The following is a 27,260-nucleotide window of genomic DNA, read 5'->3' as shown; positions in this document are numbered from 1 at the left end:
AGTTGCTTAAAGTTCTCGCCTGAGTTATTTCACTCCGGTTAGCAGCAACGAATGGAGAAGGTACCGGAGAGCTCTCGACTTGATGCCATGGCACAGACCTGCGGTTTTTGAGGCGCATATGGAACCACGTCAACGTGACTGTTGGTTTTGGCTCGTTGGGTAAGTTGATTGTTTGCTTGTACGTTCCAAAAAAGCGTAATGTTTGGTAGTACACATTCCCCTTTGTGAAAAAATTATGCTAGCGAATAGAGGCCTCGCGAAGCGGTCTGGCACGTTGGGCAAACAGTTGGGTGGAAATAGGCAGTAGCATAAGACTCGGAAGTGACGGGGCTCTTTGAATCGGCCGCGCCATGAAGCTGATGGGCGATGGCCTCCATGGTCTTGTATTGAGGGGGTAAGGAGGTCGTCTTAGAAGTGCAGGTCTGTTTCTCTGCCTGATGTCTTGGAGGGTGAAGCCACGGGGTATATCGTCTGCCAGGTTGTCTTGTGATTCATATTTCATTTTGTGACCAGAAAATGTTTGTGGAATGCGTTGTGAGATGTAAATATTATCCACCAATAAAGCTTCTAGAATAACCGACGAACAAGCCGCTATCGCCTTGTGCCAGCGTCTGTTAACTCTTGTATTTCTGCGTATTTCACGTGTGCCCACGAAGACCTTGTATCTGCATGAGTCTGTGCTCAACCAGTAGCGGAGTCTGACCAGACGGTACAGCTGCGGATTGGGGTTAACTCTGTGCAGATGACCTTGTAGAGTTGTGCACCTGTCAGGGCAGCACACAACTCGAGCCAGGGAATAGACTGTTGCTTCTTGGGGCCAACTCGTGATCGGGCTGCGAGGAATGCAACTTCTATTTCCTCCTCCGGAATGTCCGTCCTCAAATAAGTTACTGAGCCATATGCCTGCTCAGAGGCATCACAGAACACATGAACACAGACTCTTACAGTTGGATTGATCCAGGCGGGGACTCGTGTAGCACCTGGGCAGGGTTATCTTGGACAGGAATACTAGTTCTGTCTCCCATTCATGCCACCTCTTCATCAGCTCGTGTGGAAGCTGTGGGTCATCCCATTCTCTATTCTTCTCCCACAGGTGGTGTACGATGACTTTGGCTCGGGCGGTATGAGGCACAATGTAGCCAAGAGGGTCATATTGTCTGGCTAAAACTTCATAGATGTTTCTCATTGTAACCACCAAGCAGTCAACGTGTCTGTGTCCATAGGTGAGTGTGTCAGACTTATAGTTTCATTGTAGTCCAAGTGCTGGCTCTTGTAAATCAGGTTGGCCTTGGCTGAGCCACAGTTTACAACCTGAGGGTGGGTGGCAGATGGTCAATAACACTGGGAATATTGCTTGCCCACTGCCTCAGCTCGAATCCACTATCGGCCAGTAGATGGCGCAGAGCAAGAGCCTTTGCAGCTCCTGGACAAGTGAGACTCAGTAGACCACAGGTGTCAAACTCAAGGCCCGCAACATCATTTTATGTGGCCCGCGAAGACAAATTGTGCATCAAATTCGTGTGTCATTACTAGAATTGCAAATTGTCTTCACTTTTAATAATATCTTTTTTTTTAAATACTTGACCAGTTTTTTCTCGTCTGATTTGAAAACGAGTTATTTGTCAGTTTGTTTTGTAGCTTTTACTGTATATAATATGAGGTGCTCATACATTTATTTGGGTAGACAGTTATAATGGCCCTCCGAAATAAGCGATGACTACAACGCGGCCTGCGAAAAAAACGAGTTTCACACCCCTGCAGTAGACAGTTATCCACATAAAAGGATTTGTTGATGGCGTACACTGGGATTACCTTCTGCTTGGCTGTGGTCAGTGATGTGCTTCTGTAGTGCGAACGTTGCACAGCAGGGCCTGCAAGTCGCTCCAAAGGGAAGCACCTGCCACTCATACACATCAGGTGGTCGGTCCCTCGGCATGTCCCTCCATAAGAATCGCAGTAGTGGTCGGTCTGCTGGTAGGAGCTCCAAAAAAGAGAGGTGGTCTTGGGGTTTCTGATGTTTAATGAGATTGGCAGCCTCAGTACAACTGTGTGTGTGTATATGTGTGTGTAAAACAAATAATAATGGGTGTTAATCTCTGAATCATGTAAATATCACAATATATACATGAGATAGCACAACTCAAAGTTGTACACTCGGACACAAAACCACGATGATAGCTCTCTTAAACATGCTCAAGGACATTCTGTATCACTAGACTGGCAGTCAAAGAGGCTGGTAGTTATACAACAATAAACATGTGGAACTTACTTTCTTTACACACACTCTGAAGTGGGGTAAACTGTACTCGGCTGAACTATCTTAAACTATGTGAAATCCGAATTCGTAAACTATCGCCCTTTCTCTTCCGCCTTTCTAACACAGCGTGGGCTCTTGGCTCTCTAAGTCGCCTTTTCTATTTAAATGCACAACACGTGACAGTTTTGTGAATATTAATGCATTGTTGTGAATATTCATATTTTTACCAAGAGTAGTTCACAATGTTTCATCATGACAATCACTTCAAGAATACAATGACATTCCTATTCATAATTATTCAAATTTGACATGTGTAAGGAGTATATTTTTTAGTCAATTAGAACGTAAATAAAACTACATACATTGCACATTAACATGCATTAATTTGTATTATATCATTTGTACCATTGGTTGATCCATCGCATGATGAAACAAAATACATTATCATTTTAAGGCAATTTACATTGGTTACATTTATTTTTTTTACAGCGGTGAATTTTATTGACTATATTTTACCCTATCTAATTGTGATTTATTTTTTATTCTGTTCTGTGCACGGTAGGCCGATTGAGCACTCCACAAATTGCCCATAAATATCATTGCAAGCGTGAATGTCAATCTCAATGCTTGTCAACGTGTGCCTGCGATTGGCTGGCAACTGGTTCAGGGTGTCTGTTCCCTGCCAATCTGCCCAAAAACCGCTGAGGTATGCTCCAGCGCGCCCATGACCCTCGTGGGGACAAGCAGATTTGAAAAATAAAAACCAACCATTGCAGTAATACAAAGCAATGGGTGTTTTTAAGATGTACATATATACAGTCGTATGCAAAAGTTTGGGCACCCCTGATCTTTTTCAAGATTTTCCTTTATAAATCATTGGTTGTTCGGATCAGCAATTTCAGTTAAATATATCATATAGAAACAGTGATATTTGAGAAGTGAAATGAAGTTTATAGGATTTACAGAAAGTGTGCAATCATTACCTAAACAAATGTAGGCAGGTGCATAAATTTGGACACCCCAACAGAAAAATTCAGTAGCTGCTCCTTTTGCAGAAATAACAGCCTCTAAACACTTCCTATCGCTTCCAATGAGAGTCTGGATTCTGGTTAAAGGTATTTTTTACCATTCTTCTTGACAAAATATCCCCACTTCAGTCAGGTTTGATGGTTTCCGAGCACGGACAGCCCGCTTTAAATCACACTACAGATTTTTAATAATATTCAGGTCTGGGGACTGAGATGGCCATTCCAGAATGTTGTACTTGTTCCTCTTACTAGAATTTGAGCAGTGTTTAGGGTCGTTGTCTTGTTGAGGTATCCAACCCCTGCGCAACTTCAACTTTGTCACTGATTCTTGAACATTGTTTGCAAAAATCTGCTGAATAAATGCGATCTTCAACTTTAACAAGATTGCCAGTACCTGCACTGGCCCCACAGCCCCACAGCATGATGGAACCACCACCAAATTTGACTGTGGGTAGCAAGTGTTTGTCCTGGAATGCTGTGTTCTTCCTCCATGCATACCGCCCCTTGCTATGTCCAAATAACAAAATTTTAGTTTCATCAGTCCACAGCACCTTATTCCAAAATGAATATGGCTTGTCCAAACGTGCTTTAGCATACCTCAAGCGACTCTGTTTGTGGCATGTGCGCAGAAAAGGCTCCTGCCTCATTATTCTCCCATACAGCATCTCCTTGTACAAAGTGAGCAATAGTTGAACAATGCACAGTGTCACCATCTGCATGAAGATCGGGTTGTAGGTCTTTGGAAATGCTCTGTGGGTTGACTTTGACTATTCTCACCATCCTTCGCCTCTGCTTATCTGAGATTTTTCTTGATCTGCCACTCCGGGCCTTAACTAAAACTGTGCCTGTGGTCTTCCATTTCCTCACTATATGTTCCTCACAATGCAAACTGACAGCTAAAATCTCTGAGCTAGCTTTTTGTATCCTTCCCCTAAACTATGACATTGAACAATCTTTGTTTTCAGGTCATTTGTTTTGAGGCTCCTATCTTGCCACTCTTTAGAGAAGATACAAAGAGGAGAACAACTTGCAACTGCCCACCTTAAATACCCGTAACTGGAGATGTTTTGTAAAGAAGAATGGTCAAAATACCTTCAACCAGAATCCAGACTCTCATTGGAAGCTATAGGAAGCGTATTTAGAGGCTGTTATTTCTGCAAAAGGAGGATTTTTCTGTTGGGGTGCCCACATTTATGCACCTGCCTACATTTGTTTAGGTGATGATTGTACACATTCTGTAAATCCTATAAACTTCATTTCATTTCTCAAATATCACTGCGTTTGTCTGCTGTACAATATATTTAACTGAAGTTGCTGATGCGAACAACCAATGATTTATAAAGGAAAATCATGAAAATGACCAGGGGTGCCCAAACCTTTGCATACGACTGTATAAAAAAAGACCTTGTGTTGCGGTGATGAAGAGGGCCCCCTCCTGACGCCGTTAGGCCTCGTATCCGGCTGAGCGGAGCCGCTGGTTCCAAATGTCGTCCCGGTGTTCGGGTCGACAAAAGAGACGGGATGAACGCACCAGACGCTCGCGCTGCTCGCGCTGCTCGCGCTGCTCGCTCAGCTCGCTCAACGGCCTCTGCACGGGCGCGTTGCCGTGGACATCGCACGACAGCTGACATCCAGCTGACCTGGGGGAACAACAGTAAAACGAGGGATCAAAACCTCGGCACAAAACCATTTTCGGTTTAAAAAAGACAAAACAAAACATTCCCTCTACATAGCTGACACCTACACTGCTGATTGTTAGGGTTGACAAATTATTGTGATCGGACGATGATGTTGGAATGTTGACTGGGATCATTAACTTTGTTAAAACCGTCCACCTTTCCTTGAGTTTTTGAAACTTTCCACATTCCCTTGAGTTTTTGAAACTTTCCAAGGTTGTGCAAATGTTCTTGCTTAGCTTGTTGTCTAAAGATGCTCCATTAGTATCTGTCTCCACAACCTTGTAAAACAAACCGCTAAGACCCTCGGCACTGATTAACCAGTTTGCAGAGGTGACCCCCGAAACGTGTCTCACCCCCACCCTGCTTTCTCTCAATAATAATTCTCTTGAAAGAAGCGAAAGTCAGACTGCTTTCAAGCACCTCTGTACCACACTGATGTCTTTCTCCGCTTGCAAGCGTAAAATGGCCCAACTGGTTCTTGCAAAACTCTATCAGAGATGCTGTCAAGATGTATTTGGGCTCTGTTCCAAAAGAAATATGTTCATGTGTTATCATGAAATGTGACATGTACATATTGTAATTATGACAGATGTGTTGCTCTGCTTAAAAAAAATGTTTGTGCAGTCCCACTGTGGGAACAATTAAGTGTTTTTATTTTTATTTACTTATTTATTAAGTTTTTGTTGGTGCGGTGGTGTGGCAACCTGCTCTTGGTGATCCTGCAAGGTTTGTCTCGGTTGGTGGCCGGTGTCTGCCGCCGCTGAAGAGGGAAGACGCACGTGAGACCAACAAGGAGGGCAGGAAAGGGTTAGGCCCGCGCCACGCGTGCGTGTTGTGCACCTGATAGTCCTCCAGGAGGGTCTCGGCTAGTGCGATGCGTCGGAGCAGATTCTCGATGAATGACTGGATTCGGACCTTACCGCTGGTCTCCTGGCGTGCGGCCGTTTCCAGAAACTCGTGGATGCTCAGCACCTGCCTGCCAGCACCAGCGGCACGTTAGCCCAGTCGCCAGATGTCGTGCGGCCGTTTTGGCAAAATGGCTTCCAAACATTTTGGGTCTTGTATCGCAATTAAACAATTAAAATCAAAGAGAAACATAAAGTAATTAATGTTAAATAATTACAATTAAATTGACTGAAAGAATACAACGAAAAATGCGAATTAGCCTTTCATCCATTTTCAATGGGATGATTGTTTTACAGATACACTTAACAATTTTACAATTTGGTCATTGTTGCTGAATTAATTGCTAAATTGTCATGAAACTTGTTATACAAATCTACGAGCCCAATGGTGATTATCTCAGGATTCCATCCCCGCCCTGACCTTTCACGTCGCTCCAGCTCGTTTTCGGAAGCGTTGATCTGCTCCTTGAGGGCAGCGATCACCATGACTGCCACGTCCACCTGCTGGCTCAGCGATCGCTCCTTCTCCGCCACTTCCTGCCTCTCGCGAGACAGATGCTGTGTGTGGGCGCGCTCGCACAGCAGCCGCGTGCGCGCCTGCGCCAGCTCCGTCCTGATGCGAGCCAGCCGCCACTGTGGGGAACCCCCAGTGCCAATGCCATCAATGGTGCTGGCGGCCAGGCCTCCGTGCGGCGCCGCGAGCAAGCACCAGGTGGTGTCTGGGCCTGAACAACAGCCCTGTCCTGTGGGGAAAGGACAGACGGCCATGAGAAAGGGCTCTTTGACAGTCTTGACATCTTGGATGATCTCATAAACTGAGGAAAAGGGGGACAAGCTCTTGAGTATTTAGAGAGGGGCCTTTGATGTGGCCTGGATAGTGCAAAATGTCTCCTTGCTAGTGTCTTGAGCAGTGAAAAACGCAGTCTTTGACGTCATGAGTATTTGGAAAGGGATCTTAAATTATATGTGCAGTCACTGCAGTGTGCCATGTTTTGTGTAATAGGGGTCTTTGATACCATGTGGTGTGGCGAATGATTACGCACGTATTGGAAATGCAAGTCTTTGATGTCGCATGATCAGAGAGAATGTAATAGAAAAGTGGGAACGGGTCTTTGATGATCTCACCGAGCGCCTCTGCATTCCAGTCCGGGCCCACGTCCACGCTGAGATCCTGTCCCAAATGAAAACCCCTGTAATGATCTGGTGACCTGTCTGAGGTCCCAATCTTCTCTCTCTCGCTTTCTCTGGCAAGCAGTTCCTCATGCCCGTCCTGGTGCTTAAGCTCGTCCTGGTGCGCACGCGTGCCCACGCTTCTCGTCCTCCTCCTGGAGATCAGGAATTGGGCGGTGTCCCTGCCGTCGCTGAGTGAGCGCCGCATGCCGCGAGCTGCCGTGAGACCACCATTCTTCGGCGGGAGCTTTCCGGTGATGCTGAAGCCGCGGTACTCATACGGGTACTCCCTTTGGGCGTACAGGCTGTGGAGGCCCGACGAGCGCTCCCCATCGTGAAAAGAACCGGAACCTTCAGAGCAAAGCTTTTGCTGCATGGCTGGCGGCCGCTGGAGGATTGAAGACGTACAGTGGGGCAAAAAAGTATTTAGTCAACCACCAATTGTGCAAGTTCTCCCACCTGAAAGATGAGAGACGGCTGTAATTTTCATCAGCGGTATACTTCAACTATGAGAGACAAATTAAAAAAAAAAATCCAGAAAATCACAGTCTGCTTTTTAAAGAATTTATTTGCAAATTATGGTGGAAAATAAGTATTTGGTCAATAATGGCCTCTATCTGGGGCTCCACGCAAGATCTCACCCCGTGGGATCAAACTGATCACAAGAATGGTGAACACAAATCCCAGAAAAACACAGAGGGACAGAGTGAATGAGAGAGCCAGGACTAAAGTAACAAAGACTACCATCAGTAATACACTACGCCGCCAAGGACTCAAATCCTGCAGTGCCAGATGTGTCCCCCTGCTTAAGCCAGTACATGTCAGTTTGACATAACATATGACATTCTCCCAATCCTCTTCTGGATCATCCAAATGCTCTCTAGCAAACTTCAGATGGGCCTGGATGTGTACTGGCTTAAACAGGGGGACACGTCTGGCACTGCAGGATTTGAGTCCCTGGTGACATAATGTGTTACTGATGGTAGTCTTTGTTACGTTGGTCCCAACTCTCTGCAGGTCATTCACTAGGTCCCGCCGTGCTTTTCTGGGATTTTTGTTCACCGTTCTTGTGATCATTTTGTCCCCACGGGGTGAGATCTTGCGTGGAGCCCCAGATCGAGGCCATTATTGATCAAATAGTTATTTTCCACCATAATTTGCAAATAAATTCTTTAAAAAGCATACAATGTGATTTTCTGGATCTTTTTTTTAAATTTTGTCTCTCATAGATGAAGTGTACCTATGATGAAAATTACAGCCATCTCTCATCTTTCAAGTGGGAGAATTTGCACAATTGATGGCTGACTAAATACTTTTCTGCCCCACTGTAGATGATAGACTTGAGGCCACTTGAGCAAATGCAACACAGGCTGACATTTAAAGTGAAGTATTGCCAATGTTTGTAATGAACAGAAACATATTTACAGTTCCAAAATCCCATCTGCGCCACTGAATTTATCCAATCTTGTTAAAAATGCGATGGATGGATGGATGGATGGATGGATGGATGGATGGATGGATGGATGGATGGATGGATGGATGGATGGATGGATGGATCCTCCACATGGAACATGCAGCTGATCTACAAATACTGTATTACAATGATTCTGTTCGTGTCTAAGAAAATAAGACGACCTGTCAATAAGTAGATTACGTCACCTAGCAACGCGTGTAACAGGTCGTTAGTAGCCATCCCTTAGCTGGCTAAGTAGTTAGCTATGAGAGGTATCTGCCGCCGATAAAGCGATTGATCAATTGAGTATTTGCAAATGTCAAATAAAGAAAAAGATAGAACAGAAATGCTCCCGCTTACCTTCCGCGCGCGCGCGCACGCTCGCCGGCGGCGCGCGCGTGCGAAGATGACCGACACCGAACGTGAACGTGCCCGAGTCCCGCCGTAGCTTGCGAGATGTCACAGTCGGATCTCAGCAAAGCCATCTGATTGTACGCGGCATCACGCTTCCGGCTCGGGTGGTCTTTCAAAACAAAGCACTTTCGGTGCAATTTAAATCGGTAGAAATTTGAATAATCCTCATCGGGAAATTCACAGCTACTATTGCTGTTATACTGTTTTGTGTTATTCGGGCCAATAAATGCAATTGCTATACAGACACCATGTCATTTGTGTCATAACATATTACACAAATGCCCCCCCCCCTCCAAAAAAAAACCCAAATAAAATGCCCCCCCCTCCCAAAAAAAGCTGTCCTCTTTTTCAGAAACCCAAATCTGGTCACCCTACTACAACATCACAACAATGGTGTACTATTACCGTGTTGGCCCAAATATAAGACTATGTTATTTGCATTGAAATAAGACTGAAAAAGTAGGGGTCGTTTTACATTCGGGGTCTAGACTCTAGACAATATAACCATTTACAACACTAGATGGCGCCAGATACCTTTAAAGCGAAGTTACGTCACCGTGCCTTGCGTCTCGCGTGAGTTACCTCAGCTTATCGCGATTGTTGGAGCTTGTGCGCAGCAGTAAGTTAAAATTAGAATGCTGTGATAAAGTTCTTTATTTTCTGTAATGCAATTAAAGAAACAAAAATGCCATACAGTCTGGATGCATCACAAATCAACTGAAATATCAAGCCTTTTATTATTTTAATATTGCTGATTATGGTTTACAGTTTAAAAAAACGTAAAAATCCTATCTAAAAAAATTATAATATTTCCTCAGACCATGTAAAAAAAAAGATTTATAATGACAAAACAAAATCAAACATTTGAAAATGTCCATTGATGTACTCAGTACTTGGTTGGGAATCCTTTTGCACGGATTAAAGTCAAAGTCAAAGTCAAAGTCAAAGTCAGCTTTATTGTCAATTTCTCCACATGCCAAAGACACACAAAGAAACTGAAATTTCGTTCCCCCCTATCCCACGGTGACAAGACATGGCCCACAATAGACAATCAAGTAAAACAAGTAAACAACAGCATGCTGAATAAATAATGAATAAATAACACAACAAATAAATAAATAAGAGGAGCGAAAAGGAGCAAGTGAGCGTACAGCAGACATTCTAGAAAAATAGCGCAACAGTGCCGCACGCTACACAGAAGGGGGTTGCGAGTTCAGGGTCCTAACAGCCTGGAGAAAGAAGCTGTTGGCGAGTCTGGTGGTGCGGGAGCACAGGCTCCTGTAACTCTTCCCAGAGGCCAGAAGGTCAAACAAAGAGTGAGCCGGGTGACTCACATCACTCGCAATCGAGGTTGCCTTGCGGGCGAGATGGGAGGTGTAAATGTCCTTCAGGGAGGGGAGCGAAGCACCAATAATCTTACCAGCCGTATTCACTATGCGCTGCAGGGCCTTCAAGTTCTGTTCAGTGCAGTTACCACCCCAGACAGCGATGCAACTGGTGAGGACGCTCTCAATGGTGCCACGGTAGAATGTAGACAGGACTGCCTGAGGAGCACATGTACGCCTGAGCTTCCGCAGGAAGTACAGGCGGCGCTGAGCTTTCTTTGCCAGTGACGCGGTGTTTGCAGACCAGGAGAGGTCCTCACCGATGTGCACCTCCAGGAACTTGGTGCAGCTCACCCTCTCCACCACAGCACCGTCGATGATCAGCGGCAGGTGTTTTGTGTGACCCTTCCGGAAGTCAACAACGATTTCCTTGGTCTTGTTTACGTTCAGCAGGAGGTTGTTGTCCCTGCACCACGTGGTCAGAAGATCAACTTCCGACCTGTACCGAGTCTCGTCGCCCTTCGTGATGAGACCCACCAGAGTCGTGTCGTCAGCAAACTTCACTATGCGGTTGTCGCTGTAGGTGCATCAATGTAGCGTGGCATGGATTGGCTGATTGCCTGTGGCATTGCTGAGGTGTTATGGATGCCTGGGATGCTTCAATAGCAGCCTTTAGCTCATTTGCATAGTTGGGTCTGGTGTCTTTCAGCTTCTTCTTCACAATACCCCACAAATTCTCTATGGGGTTCAGGTCAGGGGAATTGGCAGGCCAATTAAGGACAGTAATGCCATGGTCAGTATACCATTTACTGGTGGTTTTGGTACTGTGGGCAGGTGCCAGATCATACTGGAAAATGAAATCACCATCTCCATAGAGCTTTTCAGCAGACGGAAGCATGTAATGCTCTAAAATCTCTTGGTACACAGCTGCATTTACTCTGTACTTGATGAAACACAGTGGACCAACACCAGCAGCTGACATGGCTCCCCAAACCATCGCTGAATGTGGGAACTTCACACTGGATTTCAAGCAACTTGGATTTTGCTTCCCAGCAGCCTTTCTCCAAACTCTGGCGCCTTGACTTCCAAATGAAATACAAAACTTGCTTTCATGTGAAAAGAGGACCTTAGACCACTCTGGAACTGTCCAGTGCTTCTTTTCCATAGCCCAAGTCAGACGCTTCTTCCGTTGTCTTGAGTTCAGAAGTGGCTTGACCATGGAAATAAGGCTATTGTAGCCCATTTCCCGGACACGTCTGTGAACAGTGGCTTTTGATACCTTCAGTCCACTGTCTTTGAAGCTCCCCCAAATTCTGGAAGCGACTCTTCTTCACAATGCTGTTAAGGCTGCGGTCATCTCTCTTGGTTGTGCAGCGTTTCCTGCCACATTTCCCCCTTCCAGACTTTTTGTGGATGTGCTTTGAAACTGCACTCTGTGAACAGCTTGCCCTTTGAGAAATTTATTTTTGTGTCTTACCCTCCTGATGGAGGGTGTCAATGATGGTCCTCTGGACAGCAATCAGGTCAGCAGTCTTCCGCATACTTGAGATTTAGTTTACCGAACCCAGCTGAGTGTTTTTCAAGGCTCAGGAAACCCTTGCAGGTGTTTCGAGTTAATTAGACCATTCAAGTGATTCGTTGAATACCCTACTAGTATACTTTTTCATGATATTCTAATATTTTGAGATAGGATATTTGAGTTTTCTTAAGCTGTATGCCATAATCAGCAATATTAAAATAATGAAAGGCTTGCAATATTTCAGTTGAGTTGTAATGAATCCAGAATGTATGACATTTTTGTTTTTTTAATTGCATTACAGAAAATAAAGAACTTTATCACAATATTCTAATTTTCTGAGACAGTCCTGTATGTTGCTGTGATCATGTGCGTGTTTGACACAAAGTGAGGATATACATTTCATTGTTACTACTGTCCACTGTTGTGTCGTTTGTCCGATCGCGGTTTGCTTCGTGTGCGCGCCATTTGATTGACAGCTCCGGCGCGCTCCTTTAAGTTTGCCTCGCTTCGTACGAGTAGCCGTTACGTGGCGGCAGAGCGACTAACGGTCGCCAGCAAATGTATTTTGTTGTAACGATCGATGACTTATGTTTGGTGTGTTGCCGAGAGTATTTCATTTATGTTTTTTTTTTGTGTGCAAAAAAATCAGTAAAGCAATCGAAACTGAACCACGTCTTCCCTCCTGTGTTCTGACCGACACCCGGGGGGCGAAAAGAGCATAACCATCCGAGCCAACTCCCTATACCAGGGATGGGCAAACTTTTTGACTGGCGGGCCAAATTGGGTTCTAAATTTTGACCGGGGGGCCGAACCAGGAGCAGATGGATGTAGTGTTTGTGTGAAGTAATAGAAATGATGTAATGTAAAGGTCATAGCATAAAAGGTTTTTACTTTGAGTAGGTAGTAAATCATAGATAATCAAAAAAAGCTTTTGGAAAACAAATGCATTTATTAACAGCATTAAAAAAAAAAAATCACCCAAAAAGTATCATCAGTGATTCTCATTAAATACGACACTATTATTATGAATAACAGTTTCCATCACTTCAGCGTCTGCAGGTCAGATTTATTAAATATGTTTATCTAATGAGGCGAAATCACATCAAACGGCAAACATTCTGACCATATACATCATCTTGAAGAATCAGTGAAAGAATACGTCTAAATAAAGTAAATAAATCAATAGTATTGTTGGTTTCCCTTTTTTGCATCATGGTCTGGAGTAAAATTTGTTGTGGTAATTCGTAGGATAGAGAAGTACTAGGGGGGGCGTGTGACCTCGGGGAACATACTTTTTTGGCGCACTAGAATGAAGTGTAATTGCACATCCACTCAATGGGTGGAAGTGGCGCGCTCATTTTCAGAGTTCGCGCAGGGAGTTACGGTATTTTTGCACCAAACAAGAGCACAAAGCACAGAGCAGGAGATGTAAAAGTTCAACGAACAAACTCTTCAGCAACACAATGGGAAAATATTTGATAGGGATGAAAAGAAAGGCGGAGAGGGACGCAGATAATGAGACAAACGTAAGCCTCCCGAAAGCCAAGACGAGGAAATATGACGAAGCGTATGTAGCGCTTGGCTTCACTGTTACTAAGGTGGGAGACGAGGAAAGACCGGTATGTTTACTATGTCTAAAAATTTTGGCAGCGGACAGCATGAAGCCAAGTAAATTAAGGCGGCACTTACAGACATTACACCCCAATCACGCTGATAAGCCGGTAGAGGGTTTTTTTTTTTCAGTGAAAATGTGCCGAATATTTCCAACAATCGTTCCGCTTATCAGTGCTACTTCAGTAAACCAGCGAGTGCTGTTAGCATCGTATAAAATGGCATACCAAATTGCGCGGTGCAAAAAAACCCACACCTTAGCAGAGGTGCTCATATTGCCTGCAGCATTAGACATGGTCTCTGTCATGCTGGACGACGCAAGCGCTGCAAAATTAAAAACTGTCCCTCTGTCCAATGACACAGTCGCCAGACGTATAAATGACATTGTCAACGATCTCAACTCAAAGAACAGCTGGTAGAGAAACTCAAAGACAAACGTTTTGCCTTACAGTTTGATGAAGCAACTGACAGCAACAAAGACTGTTTGTTTATTGTTTTATGTACCTTTTGACATGACAAACTCCCTGTGCGAGGATCTACTTTTTTTGTAAATATGTCATGGACAGAGTCACAGCTAAAGAGCTATTCAAAATGCTGGACTGCTTTCTGAGAATGGGTTTAAGTGGGAGAACTGCATTGGTGTTTGCAGTGATGGTGCACAGACCATGGCAGGGATGAAAAAAGGACTTCGGGCACTCATCAAGAAGGCATCACCTAATGTTGAGTGGACACACTGTGTTATACACAGAGAAGCTCTGGCATCAAGGAAACCTTTCCCGGAATTAAGTGAGGTCATGAGTGACATTGTAGGTGTTGTCAATTTTATAAAGACTAGACCACTAAAAATGAGAGTCTTCTCTGCTATCTGTGAGATGGGATCTGAACATCAAGCTGTGCTGTTTCACAGTGAAGCAAGGTGGCTGTCACGAGGAAAAGTCTTGTCCAGAGTTTTTGCGCTCAGAGAGCAGATAAGAATGTTTTTGGAACAGGAGCACAAGCATGAAGTCGCAGAAAAATTTTGTGATGAGAACTTCCTTGCAAAACTGGCCTACCTGAGTGACATATTTGGAAAGCTAAATGAACTAAATCTACAGCTTCAAGAGAAAGATAAACACCTCCCTCAGGTCACAGACAAGATCAGCTCTTTCACTCGAAAGCAAGCAATGTGGGGCAGGCGACTTGATGAAGGAAATACTGATTCATTCAAGAACCTGCATGAATCCGTTGACACTACTGACTATGATGCCACCTCAGTGATTCTCCATACATATTAAGGAGCATATTTCTTCACTGATGGGATTCTTTAAAAAGTACTTCCCCGAAAACAGTTCCCAATATGATTGGGTGAGAGATCCTTTCAACGCACCAGCTCCAACTGGTTTCAGCTCTGCAGAAGAGGACCAGTTCATTGATATGACATCTGACTCCACATTGAGACTGAGGTTCACATCACAGACACTGAGTGAATTCTGGCTGATTGTAGAGTGGCAGTATCCACTCTTAGGCCAGAGGGCTTTGGGCATTCCTCTTCCTTTTGCAACATCTTATCTTTGTGAGACTGGATTCTCTGCTAAACATTGAGCAGGAGCTGAGAGTTGCAGTATCATGTTTCAAACCCAGCTTTGAAAAGCTGTGCACTGCAAAACGTGGTCATTGTAGCCATTCACCTTGACTTCCTCATTTTGATTTACAAAACAAATCAGCACAAATTGTTTTAAAGTCCCAATGATCATCGTCACACACACATCTGGGGGTGGTGAAATTTGTCCTCTGCATTTAACCCATCCCCATGTGATTTTGATCCCTCCCCTGGGGGAGAGGGGAGCAGTGAGCAGCAGCGGTGCCGCGCTCGGGAATCATTTGGTGATCTAACCCCCCTATTCCAACCCTTAATGCTGAGTGCCAAGCAGGGAGGCAATGGGTCCCATTTTTATAGTCTTTGGTATGACCCGGCTGGGGTTTGAACCCACAACCTTCCAGTCTCAGGGCGGACACTCTACTACTAGGCCACTGAGCTGGTATTTCTGTTTTGTTGGTCAAATTGTTTGTCATATTGTGCGCCTGAGTTAATGTTGCTGATTAATTTTATTCATTATTATTTATTGATTTTATTTAATTTTATTTTTCAATAACATATGGTCAAAAAATGTAACTTGATCCAGTGTTTACAGTTTAAATAAGGATGTGATTTGTTTAAAAAACAAGTTTCAGGCAAATTGATGCACTTTAAGTCTTCTCTGTTAAAGTTAAAGTCCCAATGATTGTCACACACACATCTGGGTGTGGTGAAATTTGTCTCTGCATTTAACCCATCCCCGTGTGATTTTGATCCATCCCCTGAGGGAGAGGGGAGCAGTGAGCAGCAGCGGTGCCGCGCTCAGGAATCATTTGGTGATCTAACCCCCCAATTCCAACCCTTAATGCTGAGTGCCAAGCAGGGAGGCAATGGGTCTCATTTTTATAGTCTTTAGTATGACCCGGCCGGGGTTTGAACCCACCACCTCCCAGTCTCAGGGCGGACACTCTACCATGAGGCCACTGAGCTGACAAAACAAAATTACAGACAAAAAAAGTGTTAATAAAGTTATTCTTTATTGTAAGTTGATCTAAATTACTTTCTTTTTTCTGTTCTTTAATGTTAACAAGGATACAATGTTATGCAGAGGTGTACCTATAATAATTTTATAGAAAAATGATACTATTTACAGTGGCGGCGGAGAGTTGGGGGGGGCGCGAAACGTTTACTTTTTCCTGGGGGGGGGGGGGGGGGGGGGGGCGTAACAGAAAATAATTGAGATGCACTGAGTAGACTGAACTGCTGTCTGTCTCTATGTCGCTGTCTAAGTGTTCAAACACTGTGGCTATATTAACTAATTTCCGTAGTTAAGCTGATGTATATAATATCTAGTGTTTTTTGTCGTCTGTCTGTAACGTCGTGTTTCTTTAGATCACAGGTGTCAAACTCAAGGCCCAGGGGCCAGATACGGCCCGCCACATCATTTTATGTGGCCCGCGAAGACAAATTGTGCATCAAATTCGTGTGTCATTACTAGAATTGCAAATTGTCTTCACTTTTAATATCTTTTTTTTTATATTTGACCAGTTTTTACTCGACTGATTTGAAAACGAGTTATTTGTCAGTTTGTTTTGTAGCTTTTACTGTATATAATATGAGGTGCTCATACATTTATGTGGGTTGACAGTCATAATGGCCCTCCGAAAGAAGCTATGACTACGATGCGGCCCGCGAAAAAAATTAGTTTGACACCCCTGCTTTAGATGAACAAAACGGCTATGAAAACAGACCTTACAGAGGCAACGAAAAAAAGGTTCTCCAGCCTTATGGCAGGGGGTGCGAGTGATCCCGGGATGCTTCATCTGCCCACCTGTAGAATAAGTGATCTCCAGTTCAAATTTACAGTGAACAACTGAGGAGCAGTCGTCCATTTATTTTGTTTTACATTCGGGTTTTTTTTCCCCCCGTTTTTACATTTCCTTTTACAATGGAGAATTACATATCCAAACGATTTTTAACAATGGATTTTCGGTCGAAGTAGGAGGTCATCAGTAAAGGAAGACCAACTCCAGAGTTAAAAGTGTCATGTCTCGTCCCCAGCCGTTCCACTATGTGTCTGTTGTCATGGTTTCTGTCTGTGCGCTCGCCCCTCCCCTCCCCTCCTGTGTGCCCATGATGAGTTTGATCATTCTCACCTGCCTCTTGTTACCTGTCGTGTATTTACCGTAATTTCCGGACTATAAGCCGCGGTTTTTTTCATAGTTTGGATGGGGGGGCGACTTATACTCAAGAGCGACTTATATATGTTTTTTTTTCACAAATTTTTACTTGATCATTAAGACATCACTTACAAGTATAGTTGACCACTTCCCATGTTATTTTTAGTATAGTTGATCACTTCACATGCTTTTATTTCTTTATCTTGAACATATTCAAAACATAAAAAATAGAGAAAACATCAAATAAAGCAATTAACACTTTAAAGCACCATATCCAAGTCCACTGTCTGCTGTATGTACACTTGCTCCATTTTTGCTCCTCTTATATTTATTATTATTATTTATTATTATTTGTTTATTTATCATTTATTCAATACTCTTATTTATTCATTGTTAGTGCCTTCTTGGTTTTTTTTGTGTTGCTTGTATGCATATGTGTACTATCTCACCGAGGGATAGAGGAAATGTAATTTCAATCTCTTTGTGTGTCTTAGTATATAAAAAAAATATATCGACGATAAAGCAGACTTTGACTTTGATAAAACAACCAAAAAAAATTATATTTTCAGACGAAACTGGATGAGGGCGCTCTAAATTTTACCGTTGGCCGTGACTCATCAACTGGGTGGGCTTAAGAAAAATGGCACCAAAAAGAAACTCATATTTTGCAGGTTACAAACTTCAAGTTGTAAAATATGCAGCTGAAAACAGTAATCGAGCAGCAGAAAGAAAGTTTGGAGAACCGTGATGTACCAATGGATTACTATTTCAAGTGACGTCAGTAGCGCGGCGCGCCGGTTGTTTACATACAAACGTGCCCACACAAGGACGACCGGCATCATTAGCGGTGATCATTTCTAAGTGACACGGAGGACAAAGAGTTTGAAGGAATTAAGGATTTGGAGTGACATAGAAGGTTTGAAAAACTATTATGGCTTTTACGCACGCCCGGTCTCTACTGAGTCGGGGGCCGACGATCGGCCGAGTGGTTGTCCGCGAACGGTGCGCGGGGCTCGGACATGGCCATTACGCACGCCCGGTCTGTCTGGAAGTCCACGCCGCCACACGCTTGGAAGTTTGTTTTGTTTAATAAAGAGCCGTTTACCAAACCTACGTCTATCCTTGTACTTTGTTAATGCTACAATATAGTTATATAGTAGATCTGTGGAATAAAGACGAGGGTGACGTCAGGGCGCACGCGCGGCGATGTTGACAAAGGACGAGGAATTTGATCGATGGATTTAATGGAATTAAAGTGCACGGATGGTTTGATAATATTATTGGCTTGTATTATAGTTATTTAAAATATAGTTTATCTATCGTTATATGAGCCTGTGGAATATTTTGAAGCGCAAGCGCCCTCAGCCGTGCGCACCCATTGTTGACAAAGATCGATCGATGGATTTAATGAATTGGAGTGACACCGATGGTTTTATAAACATGTTATTCATGTAATAGTTGTCCTTAATCACTCTATATGTTACGTCAGGCCCGTTCTCAGCTCTTTGTTTGTGTTTGTCAAGTTAGCATACCTATCGTTTAGCCTGTTGTTGCTATTTAATGAATTGGAGTGACACCGATGGTTTTATAAACATGTTATTCATGTAATAGTTGTCCTTAATCACTCTATATGTTACGTCAGGCCCGTTCTCAGCTCTTTCTTTGAGTTTGTCACGTTAGCATACCTATCGTTTAGCCTGTTGTTGCTATTTAATGAATTGGAGTGACACTGATGGTTTTATAAACATGTTATTCATGTAATAGTTGTCCTTAATCACTCTATATGTTACGTCAGGCCCGTTCTCAGCTCTTTGTTTGTGTTTGTCACGTTAGCATACCTATCGTTTAGCCTGTTGTTGCTATCGTTTAGCCTGTTGTTGCTCGTTCATGACTGTTTTTGGTGTGGGATTTTGTCGAATAAATTGCCCCCAAAATGCGACTTATACTCCGGAGCGACTTATATATGTTTTTTTTCACTTTTTGGGGCATTTTATGGCTGGTGCGACTTATACTCCGGAGCGACTTATAGTCCGGAAAATACGGTAAGTCCTGTCTGCCCCTCACTCCCCGTCGGATCATTGTTGTTGTCCTTTGTTGTTGTCTTGATGTCTTTTTGGTTCCTGTTGTCGTAATGTCTTCATGTCTTTTTGTTTCACGTCTTTGTCGGTCAGTCCTGTTGTTGGTTTTGTTAGTAAGTTGTGTCAGTCTGCTGACTCTGTTAGTTGTTTCCCCCAATAAACCCTGGTCCAAGCTGCATTTGGTTGCCCTGCTCCATTCTGATCCGAGACAAAAAGGTTTAATTCGGACAACGGGACTTCGGAGCAAGTCTTTTCAAATGGAGTGGTACGCACAATCGAAAACAAGTTTTTGATTCCATGCGCTTTGAGTGTCTTTATGTGTGAAGACTGCTGATATGAGATTTTAGTTAAAACTGTTCAAATTAAATAATAATAATAATAATAAGCCACTCTAAGGCAGCGTTCCCCAACCTTTTTTTGTGATACGGTTAGGTGTTGGACAAATCTTACCGAGGGGGGGGTGACGTCAGAGCCTCCCCAGTCATGAATCTCACCGCACGTCACTGGTAGGGAGGCTACCCTCTCGTTCACCGGGATGAACCCCAATGTGCAGGCACCCAGCCGGGGGTCAAGTATGCCCACACCTGCTCGACGCTGCTCACCATGGGCAACTCCAGAGTGGAAGAGAGTCCATTAGCAAACCCTTACTGGATCAAGTTTGCGGCGACTGGAAATGTTGCCGCAGGCCACCCACCTGGGAAAGCGAAAGCGTTTTCAAAGCCATGCCAAATGTCTATTCAAAAAGACTTAGAATTAGTCTTGAATCTGCCCTCGAGGACATTCAACTACAAGGGGGACTTGACACACCCAACTTCAAACATTACTGTTTAGATAATCAAATCAGGATCTCACAACCCGCATCACATGCTTATATGAAAATGAAGAACAAGTTTATCAGCACAATCTTCATGTTTTCAGCCCGATTAGAAGCACGTGATGATTACATTGCCCTCTTTGTCTGCTTGTTGGAAAGTTAAAAGGCCACATAATCTCGGGGAGCCCCAGCGACACAAGTTTCGTGCCCGTCCGGCATAATCCTGATTTGGAGACGAGCAAAATGGCCCCTGACTTCAGCATGTAGCAACAAAGTGGAATGAGCACACACAGTGCAAAACAAATGGATCAGGACGTGAATATTTCTCCCAAGAGAAAAGAGTTTCCAAACAGTTGACCGACCGCTTTTGCAAATTGGGGAGGGGGGCCAACAGGCCACCTGCATGTAGACAAATAACTGTCAAACGATTGTTCTTAACCTCGTTGGAGGTACAAAACCAACACAATGCATGAACTCACAACAAATTACACACCTGCAAATCAGTGTGACTTCTGCTGTTGCCTTTGCGAGACCAGTTCAGATATGCATCATCACAAATTTACATCATAGATTAGCTATGTTCGGACCTCCACAGTGGAGGCTCTGCCGAGCCCCTGAGACCGACTCACCGAACCCCTAGGGTTCGTTCGAACCCAGGTTCAGAACCACTGTTGTAAATAGACATTTCTCCGCACGGCTGTTGTGCCTTTCTTGGAAAGAAAGCATATGGACAAGCGCTACAGGAGGACTTTGAACGCTTTGAATGATGGAGCTGCTTAGCGGATGGCTCCACCCACTCCAAAGCAAGTCCAACGTTATCGTTGTCGTGTTGTGGTGATCCGGCTCACCTGGCTGCCTGAGCACTTGCTTGTTTGACACTCGGTAAGTGACGACTCTTTGTTACCGATCCTTTCAGACAAAGCAAAAATGTCCTCGTGAGAAATGACCAGTTTGGAGAAATCCTCATCATTTGCTAGTTTTGCTGCGCTTGGAACTTGTACAACGAGTCCGACTCAAGCGGTTCTTCAAACAAATGTGTCATTTTCACCATGACTAATATTTTTTTCCTTTTGACTTCTTCTTGTGATTGTGAGTGTGAATGGTTGTTTGCGTATGTCTGCCCTGCGATTGGCTGGCTTGTTGCTTTGCAAAAACAAGCAAACATTGCAAACAAAGAAAAAAAAAACAGAAATCAGGATGTAGGCAAAACGCTTCACAAAACACTGTGTGTATGTGTGTGCGCATTTGTTAGCCCAGCTATCTCCTGGCCAACCTGGGTGATTGACTTGTGAAATGTTAATCAACGTGGCATTTGTGTGTTGTTCCTGCCTGGCTGACTTTATGAACTTGATATGAGCTAACCGACGCTTGCTGTCCTGGCGCACAGCCGTGCCTCTGCTCGCGCCGTTGGCTCGCTGCCCTCCGTTTTCCTTCCAATGGATTGCTACCGACGCCTCGGGAAGTGGCCGAGTGGTTTGGCCTCGCTGGTGGGCTTGACGGCCGCCGTGACCTTGGTGCTGCGCTGTGCCTTCTGGGCGGCGCCTCGTCCGCTAGCTGGCTGCCGTGCAGAGTCGTCGCTGTTGGGTGAGAGGCACATCAAAACCCCACCTGCTGTTGGAAGGCTCGTGTGCCACCGTTTGCTCTGCCCTGAGCAGTTGGGCCAAGGCCCGTCAATCTCACCTCGTCGCCTCCCACTTTGGAAGAGATTGGAAAGAGGAGCGCGTCGGTGCTGCCGGGTGGACTCTACCGCCCCCCGGACTGCGAAGCTCAGCACCGTGTCGCCGTTGTGGTGCCGTATCGGAAGCGAGCGATGCACCTCCGCACTCTCCTGTGCCACCTGCACCCTTTCCTGCAGAGGCAGCAGATCCACTACAGGATCTACATCGTGGAGCAGGTGAGGAGAGCCTGTGCTGAAGTCCGACCGAGCTCAAAAACGAAAACGCTTTGCCCCGTCCCCAGCAAGGACTCCAATCGCCAGACTTTCAGGAGGGGTGCGAAGACAGCTGTGATTTGGGCTGTCTTTCAGTGGGGTGACGGCACCTTCAACAAAGGCAAACTGCTCAACGCTGGCGTCCGGGAAGTTCTCCGAGATGAAGACTGGAGCTGCATCGTCATCCACGATGTGGACCTGTTGGCCGAGAACGACCGCAATCTGTACACCTGCGACAAGTGCAATCCCACACACCTGGCCGTGGCCATCGACAAGTTTCATTACAGGTAGGCGCCTTGAGTCTGCTGCGTGCAGTAATGCCCCGTTAGGTAGGCAAACCACCGGACAATCCAAGTCTGCTGCGTGGTTACTGCTTGCCTCTACGATGAGCGTTGGGGAAGGCTCAGGCACCGTCGTCTGTTCGCGTCGCATCACGCTAGTGATCGTTCCCACAGATGCATCCCATTCCATGTCCGGAAGGACGTATGAGACATTTCCGAGACGCATCGGCGTCATACAGCTCAGCTGTCGTGCTGGCACACCCCTCAAGCTATAGGTCTGTTTTTCCCAAGCGTTTTCCCGCAGCGCTGCTGTGGTTTACAAGGATTACTGAAAGGGCCTTGGTCAAGGTACAACCTTCAAAGAGCTCTTGATGACTTCAAATTGGAGGCCCTAAAAGGAAAGGCAGTCAGGAGAGAAGTCAGCACATTTCCTCGGACATGCCAATGTCAATAAGAGCGATCTGTAGTTGGTGTTTGTGTGTGTGTGCATGTTGAAGGGCTTGGCCCTCAGGTCACGAGTGGGTCGTGTCCCCGTCGCAGGCTTCCTTACCGGCAGTATTTTGGTGGCGTTGTCGCAGTGACTCCAGACCAGTACAGGAAGATGAACGGCTTCTCCAACCAGTATTGGGGCTGGGGGAGAGAGGATGACGATTTGTGGCAAAGGTAAAATGATCTCATGGTCGCAGCGCCCACTGTTGGAACTTTAATATGGCAGGGGTTCTCCACCTTTTGGAAGCTTGGGCCCCCCCAAAGCTGGCAGTTGCCCCGCCCCCCCCCTTCCCGGCCTCACCCCCACTACACCACCTTGCAAAGAGATAAATTTTTGAGAAACATTTTTGTCGGCCCACACTATTATTACTATTATTATTATTATTATTACTTTCTACATTTGTTTCCCTCCATCCGGTGGCCTTCTTGACCCCAATCCCATACTAGGGGGGCCCGCCCCACTGGTTGAGAACCACTGCACTACGACAAGCTATTTGCGCTCTTTTTATGTTTGTTTTATGTACGTATGCTTTTTTCCTCTGCAGAGTGGCTCTGGCGGGCATGAAGGTGATGCGCCCCCCACTGGCCATTGCTCGTTACAAAATGATCAAGCATCACAGAGACAGAGGGAATGAGGAAAACCCGTATAAGTGAGTAGCCCTTGTCACGAATTATGCTGCTTATTTCATCGATTGACATAAAACTGATTTGAACTCTACAGCTTTGTACTGCGGAATAGAACCGCGCTGGCCTGGTACGTGGACGGCCTCAACTCTCTGACATACAAACTCCTCTCCAAAGAGCAGGAACCTCTCTACACTCGCCTCGCCATCAACGTCGGAGAAAAGCCCCGCCCCTGGGTTCAGGATGAAACGACAACAGACAAAACAGCCACTTCACGTGATTGACTGATGACTTGATTATTAACACAGACGAGTAGACCCCACTCTAGTGCACAGGATCCTGCAATTTTGTTTTATTTTGATGAATATTCACCCTCAAAACAAACAAATAGTGAAGAGTACTTTGTTCCCATTGCAATAGAAATACAATTAAGTCGGGGAAAAAAGCAGGAATGAGCGTTTTAAAGATTACGTATCACAGTAATAAATTCTTCTGTTTCACATTTTACTCATTCAGTTGTGGTCTACATAAAGTGGAACTGCGATGCTTTTGTCTGAATTCCTCATTTTGATACCATCACAGGTCCCTCTTTTCTACTTGTTCAGAAGTGCGGCTCAGCGCAAGCTGTTTTGGTGCGATATCTTTAAATGCAAATGAGATACTTCACACCGCAATTCCCCCAGGCTAAAAGATGCGCGCCTCCTTTTCCGGTCGACGTATTTGTAGTTTTTTGGTTGAGGTAGCGTTTACTTGTGTCACAAACTTATTGATTTCTTAAAAGATGTCAACGCAGAAGACTTGTCCATATAACCATAGATAACATGTAACAAAACAAATCCCCTCACAATATTTATGAACACGTCTTGTAAACAAGCACTGCAGTCAAGTTAACCAGTAAGCTAATGCTAGCGTTAGCGAGAAGCTAATGGGTGCATTTAACACAATATTGTGTTCCCCAAGAATAATGCAGCACCTTTGATGCAATTCATCTGATACAACCACTCAAAGTACAACCACAAGAAGTAGAAACACAGTGCACAGCTCTAAAATCAGCAGTAAGATTGAGGCTAATGCTATGAAAATTAGTGTACAGACACACAAAATTATTAAAGTGAAATACAGTTTAATATTTTGTGTCATCTCAAGCTTACCGCTTTACTGTGGCCGTCTTTTCCATAGATAGAAGGAACTGAACCATCAACGAAACAAAGTCTTTTGGCGAATCCTTCTCTATGGCAGTGTTTCCCAACCTTTTTTCATTCATGGCACACCTTTTCATTGGAAAAAATCTCACGGCACACCACCAACAAAAACCTGTTAAGTTCCTATATTAAAATCAGTTATATTACAACGAAACACGTAGAGTCCTATTCCTATATATGTATGGAGAGTCGTATAATTTAATAGAAATAAATACTAAATATTCTTTAAATTGTATTCCTTTTTTTAAATAAAGGTGACAGTTTTTTAAAAAGGTTTTAGATGGTGTAAGAAACTATTTAAAGTGATTGTGATTAAACTAAAAGAATCAACGTGATTTTGTTTACTGTTTTAGACTAGGTCTATAAATATTGCAACAATAAGAACAAAGTCACATTTAAAGACGCTCTGCTGTTCTGACAGCAGCTGAGTGGCTATCACAGTCGAGGAGTCTCGACTTGACTGCTTATTTTACGTATGTGAAAAATAACCAATCCGGGTTCTCCGGTTGAACTGCATTCTCTGATTTCCATCGGACCACAAACGCACCACAACCGTCATAGTGTCTGTCACTGTTAGCAAAAGCACACAGCAACACACACATAAACTGAATATGTGCCGATGCAATACAATCATATCGACACAATATGAAATCTCAAGATTCTCCGATTCTCCACACATGCACGATTAGCAAGTGGCTGACCAGGCCTTGCTTGAACTGACCAGTGGTTTGGCGATCCTGTTTACAATGCGCTCCGTAATTAATATTGGACAGTCCCACTGTACAGCTGAACGTCTCTCACGGCACACCAGTGTGCCGCGGCACAGTGGTTGGGAAACACTGCTCTATGGTAACGAAAAATTTCTGAAACACTGTTTCACGACTTTGCCCACAGACGTGGGAACACTGCTTGAAAAATTTAATTTGACCGGGCACTTCTTTGAGGTGCTGATGCTGGGGCACAGTGCAATGAGTTGTGTGGATTGGTGCATCCGACAATGGAACTTCGGTATCCTTGAGTTGTTTGGACTACAAAAGTCTCTCAGAGTAATAAAAATGGTGGACTTGCAAAACCGTGTGGCCACATCCTTACCTTGTTTGGTAGTCCCACCCCAACAGATGTGATGTAATAGATAAAAGTAGGTAATAGAAAACAGAGAAAACAGAAGAGAGTAAAAAATAGCCCCCAAACAGATCATAAAAGTATCTCTGCAGCACCTGGAGGGATAAATTACACTTTCCTACAATCTTGAAGACTCCAAGTACACAATAAAATGAAAAGCTGAAAAAAAGTGTATTTTCCATTATATGTCTCGTCCTTTGTCTTTGTGATGTCAGTCACAATGTGGAATGTGGCCCCTGTGTCAACCACAAGGCTTCTCCTCTTGGATTTGCCGACAGAGTCTCCGTTCACCTGGCCCACCTTGAATGCAAACGTGTGGTCAGTCTCATATCCCCACCAGATCTTCCTCTCACTCTCGTGACGCTGTCCTCCTTTATGGACACAGTCCTGAACTTCTTGGTGCGCTCATAGCTCGGCAGCTTTGTCTTGAAACTCAGCAAAGGTCAACTTTTCATCACTCTTGGACACATGAATGGAAAAGGGCTAAAAGGTATCTGGTATAGCGATCAGCAGATCATCACTTAACGTCTCTCCTGCATTCCTGAGTACGGTAATTGCCCTCTCTGGCCGTACGCCACAATACAATACAAATATCACACGGGGCTTCCACTTGCCAGCATAGTGATCTCTCAGAATCTGCTGTTGTTTCCTGCCATCATAGGCTTGGTAGTCCCACCCCCATAGCTCTTGTCGTCCAACAGCTGGATTAACTCTGTATACGCCTTCTCATTTCTCTCGGCACCTTGCTCTGCACCCTCTTCATCTTCGTCTGGCTCATGGAAGATGGTTGTCTTCGGTCCAAGCAAACATAGGTGTACGAGGAACTTGGTTTCCCACAACTCATAATTCCTCTCATCCGTATCAAAATACAAACAGTTCCAATCGGCTTCCATTTGCTTTTGTGGGCCCATAGGTCATCATAAAGAGCTGGAATACCGTGGACTGGTGTCAGTGTGAGGGTACATTCAAGATCAGGAGCAGACATTTTGTATCAGTGTCACAGCCTAGCTTTGGAATCGTCGGTAAGGGGAAGGGAACGCTCATCAGGATAGGATGTTCTTTTGTCAAGAGCCAGCAAGTCGGCATCACAAGGGCGGGTGGACGGCAGAGTGCAAGTCGGCCGTTTCGTCTTACAAAACACTCGGCCGCGTCGTCCATGAAGCCCAGCGTCTCTGCTTGCCCTGGAAGGTCTTGGCGAGGGCGCTGCGGAGCGCGTATGAGGGCAGCACCGTCTTGCTGTTGGACTGGAAATGAGCTAAGATGCTCTGGAGATGAAGAAGAAGAAGAAGGAGGAGACACGGTCATATTGGAAACACAAGTGGTCCCGGTTGTGGGTGGGAGGGGTCTTCACCTTCAGAGCGCAGAAGATGCACGGGTCCACCATGCACTTGTGAGATGTCAGCTGTCTGAAGATATCCAAGTGCCACAGTACCTGAAGCACACAGAATGTCTCATCGTTTGCAGCAGCCAATAACAATGCCTGTTTCACGTGGTGGTTTGCAGTCCCTCCGTGAACTGTGCCCAGACTGTTTGTGTCCGACAACAAACACGTTGCCATCTCTCCTCCTCCTGCTGGACGTGACAAGCTGAGATTTACTCGTTTGTCTTTCTCTACTCTTTAAAA

At 44.7% G+C, this 27,260-nt stretch overlaps 2 protein-coding genes across 4 annotated transcripts; one reads left to right on the top strand and one right to left on the bottom strand.

The window, feature by feature from the left end:
* Nucleotides 1–2,002: 2,002 nt before the first annotated feature.
* Nucleotides 2,003–8,986, bottom strand: znf365 (zinc finger protein 365). Its single transcript, XM_049735188.2, has 6 exons — nucleotides 8,853–8,986; nucleotides 6,995–7,427; nucleotides 6,291–6,612; nucleotides 5,805–5,940; nucleotides 5,669–5,724; nucleotides 2,003–4,925 (listed from the first exon to the last, which is right to left on the bottom strand). Exons 2-6 carry the CDS (start codon nucleotides 7,413–7,415, stop codon nucleotides 4,730–4,732), a joined length of 1,131 nt encoding a protein of 376 aa, XP_049591145.1. The 5' UTR covers nucleotides 7,416–7,427; nucleotides 8,853–8,986; the 3' UTR covers nucleotides 2,003–4,729.
* Nucleotides 8,987–19,574: 10,588 nt separating this feature from the next.
* On the top strand, nucleotides 19,575–25,224 carry LOC125978120 (beta-1,4-galactosyltransferase 3-like). Of its 3 annotated transcripts, none has more exons than XM_049735189.2 (6): nucleotides 19,575–20,870; nucleotides 21,376–21,882; nucleotides 21,948–22,205; nucleotides 22,740–22,862; nucleotides 23,234–23,338; nucleotides 23,410–25,224. In XM_049735189.2, the coding sequence occupies exons 2-6, from the start codon at nucleotides 21,425–21,427 to the stop codon at nucleotides 23,594–23,596; spliced, it is 1,131 nt and encodes a 376-aa protein (XP_049591146.1). In that variant the 5' UTR covers nucleotides 19,575–20,870; nucleotides 21,376–21,424; the 3' UTR covers nucleotides 23,597–25,224. The 3 variants fall into 3 exon arrangements, with proteins under 3 accessions (XP_049591146.1, XP_049591147.1, XP_049591148.1); XM_049735191.2 differs by having other exon boundaries at nucleotides 19,583–21,572; nucleotides 21,644–21,882; nucleotides 22,015–22,205; XM_049735190.2 differs by having other exon boundaries at nucleotides 19,575–21,882; nucleotides 22,015–22,205; nucleotides 22,697–22,862.
* The last annotated feature ends 2,036 nt before the right edge of the window (nucleotides 25,225–27,260 follow it).

The sequence above is a fragment of the Syngnathus scovelli genome, chromosome 12 (genome assembly GCF_024217435.2).
Source record: "Syngnathus scovelli strain Florida chromosome 12, RoL_Ssco_1.2, whole genome shotgun sequence".
Classification (NCBI taxonomy): Eukaryota; Metazoa; Chordata; class Actinopteri; order Syngnathiformes; family Syngnathidae; genus Syngnathus; species Syngnathus scovelli.
This window is presented reverse-complemented; position numbering and strand designations above follow the sequence as displayed.

Coding starts and splice junctions, on each gene's coding strand:
- znf365 (XM_049735188.2), bottom strand. CDS start 7,415: ATGCAGCAAAAGCTTTGCTCTGAAGGTTCCGGTTCTTTTCACGATGGG. Junction 5,941..6,290: donor GAGCTGGAGCGACGTGAAAG/GTCAGGGCGGGG, acceptor TGGTGCTGGCAG/GCAGGTGCTGAGCATCCACG. Junction 5,725..5,804: donor CCCTCCTGGAGGACTATCAG/GTGCACAACACG, acceptor TTCCCTCTTCAG/CGGCGGCAGACACCGGCCAC.
- LOC125978120 (XM_049735189.2), top strand. CDS start 21,425: ATGGATTGCTACCGACGCCTCGGGAAGTGGCCGAGTGGTTTGGCCTCG. Junction 22,863..23,233: donor GATGACGATTTGTGGCAAAG/GTAAAATGATCT, acceptor TTTCCTCTGCAG/AGTGGCTCTGGCGGGCATGA. Junction 23,339..23,409: donor AATGAGGAAAACCCGTATAA/GTGAGTAGCCCT, acceptor TGAACTCTACAG/CTTTGTACTGCGGAATAGAA.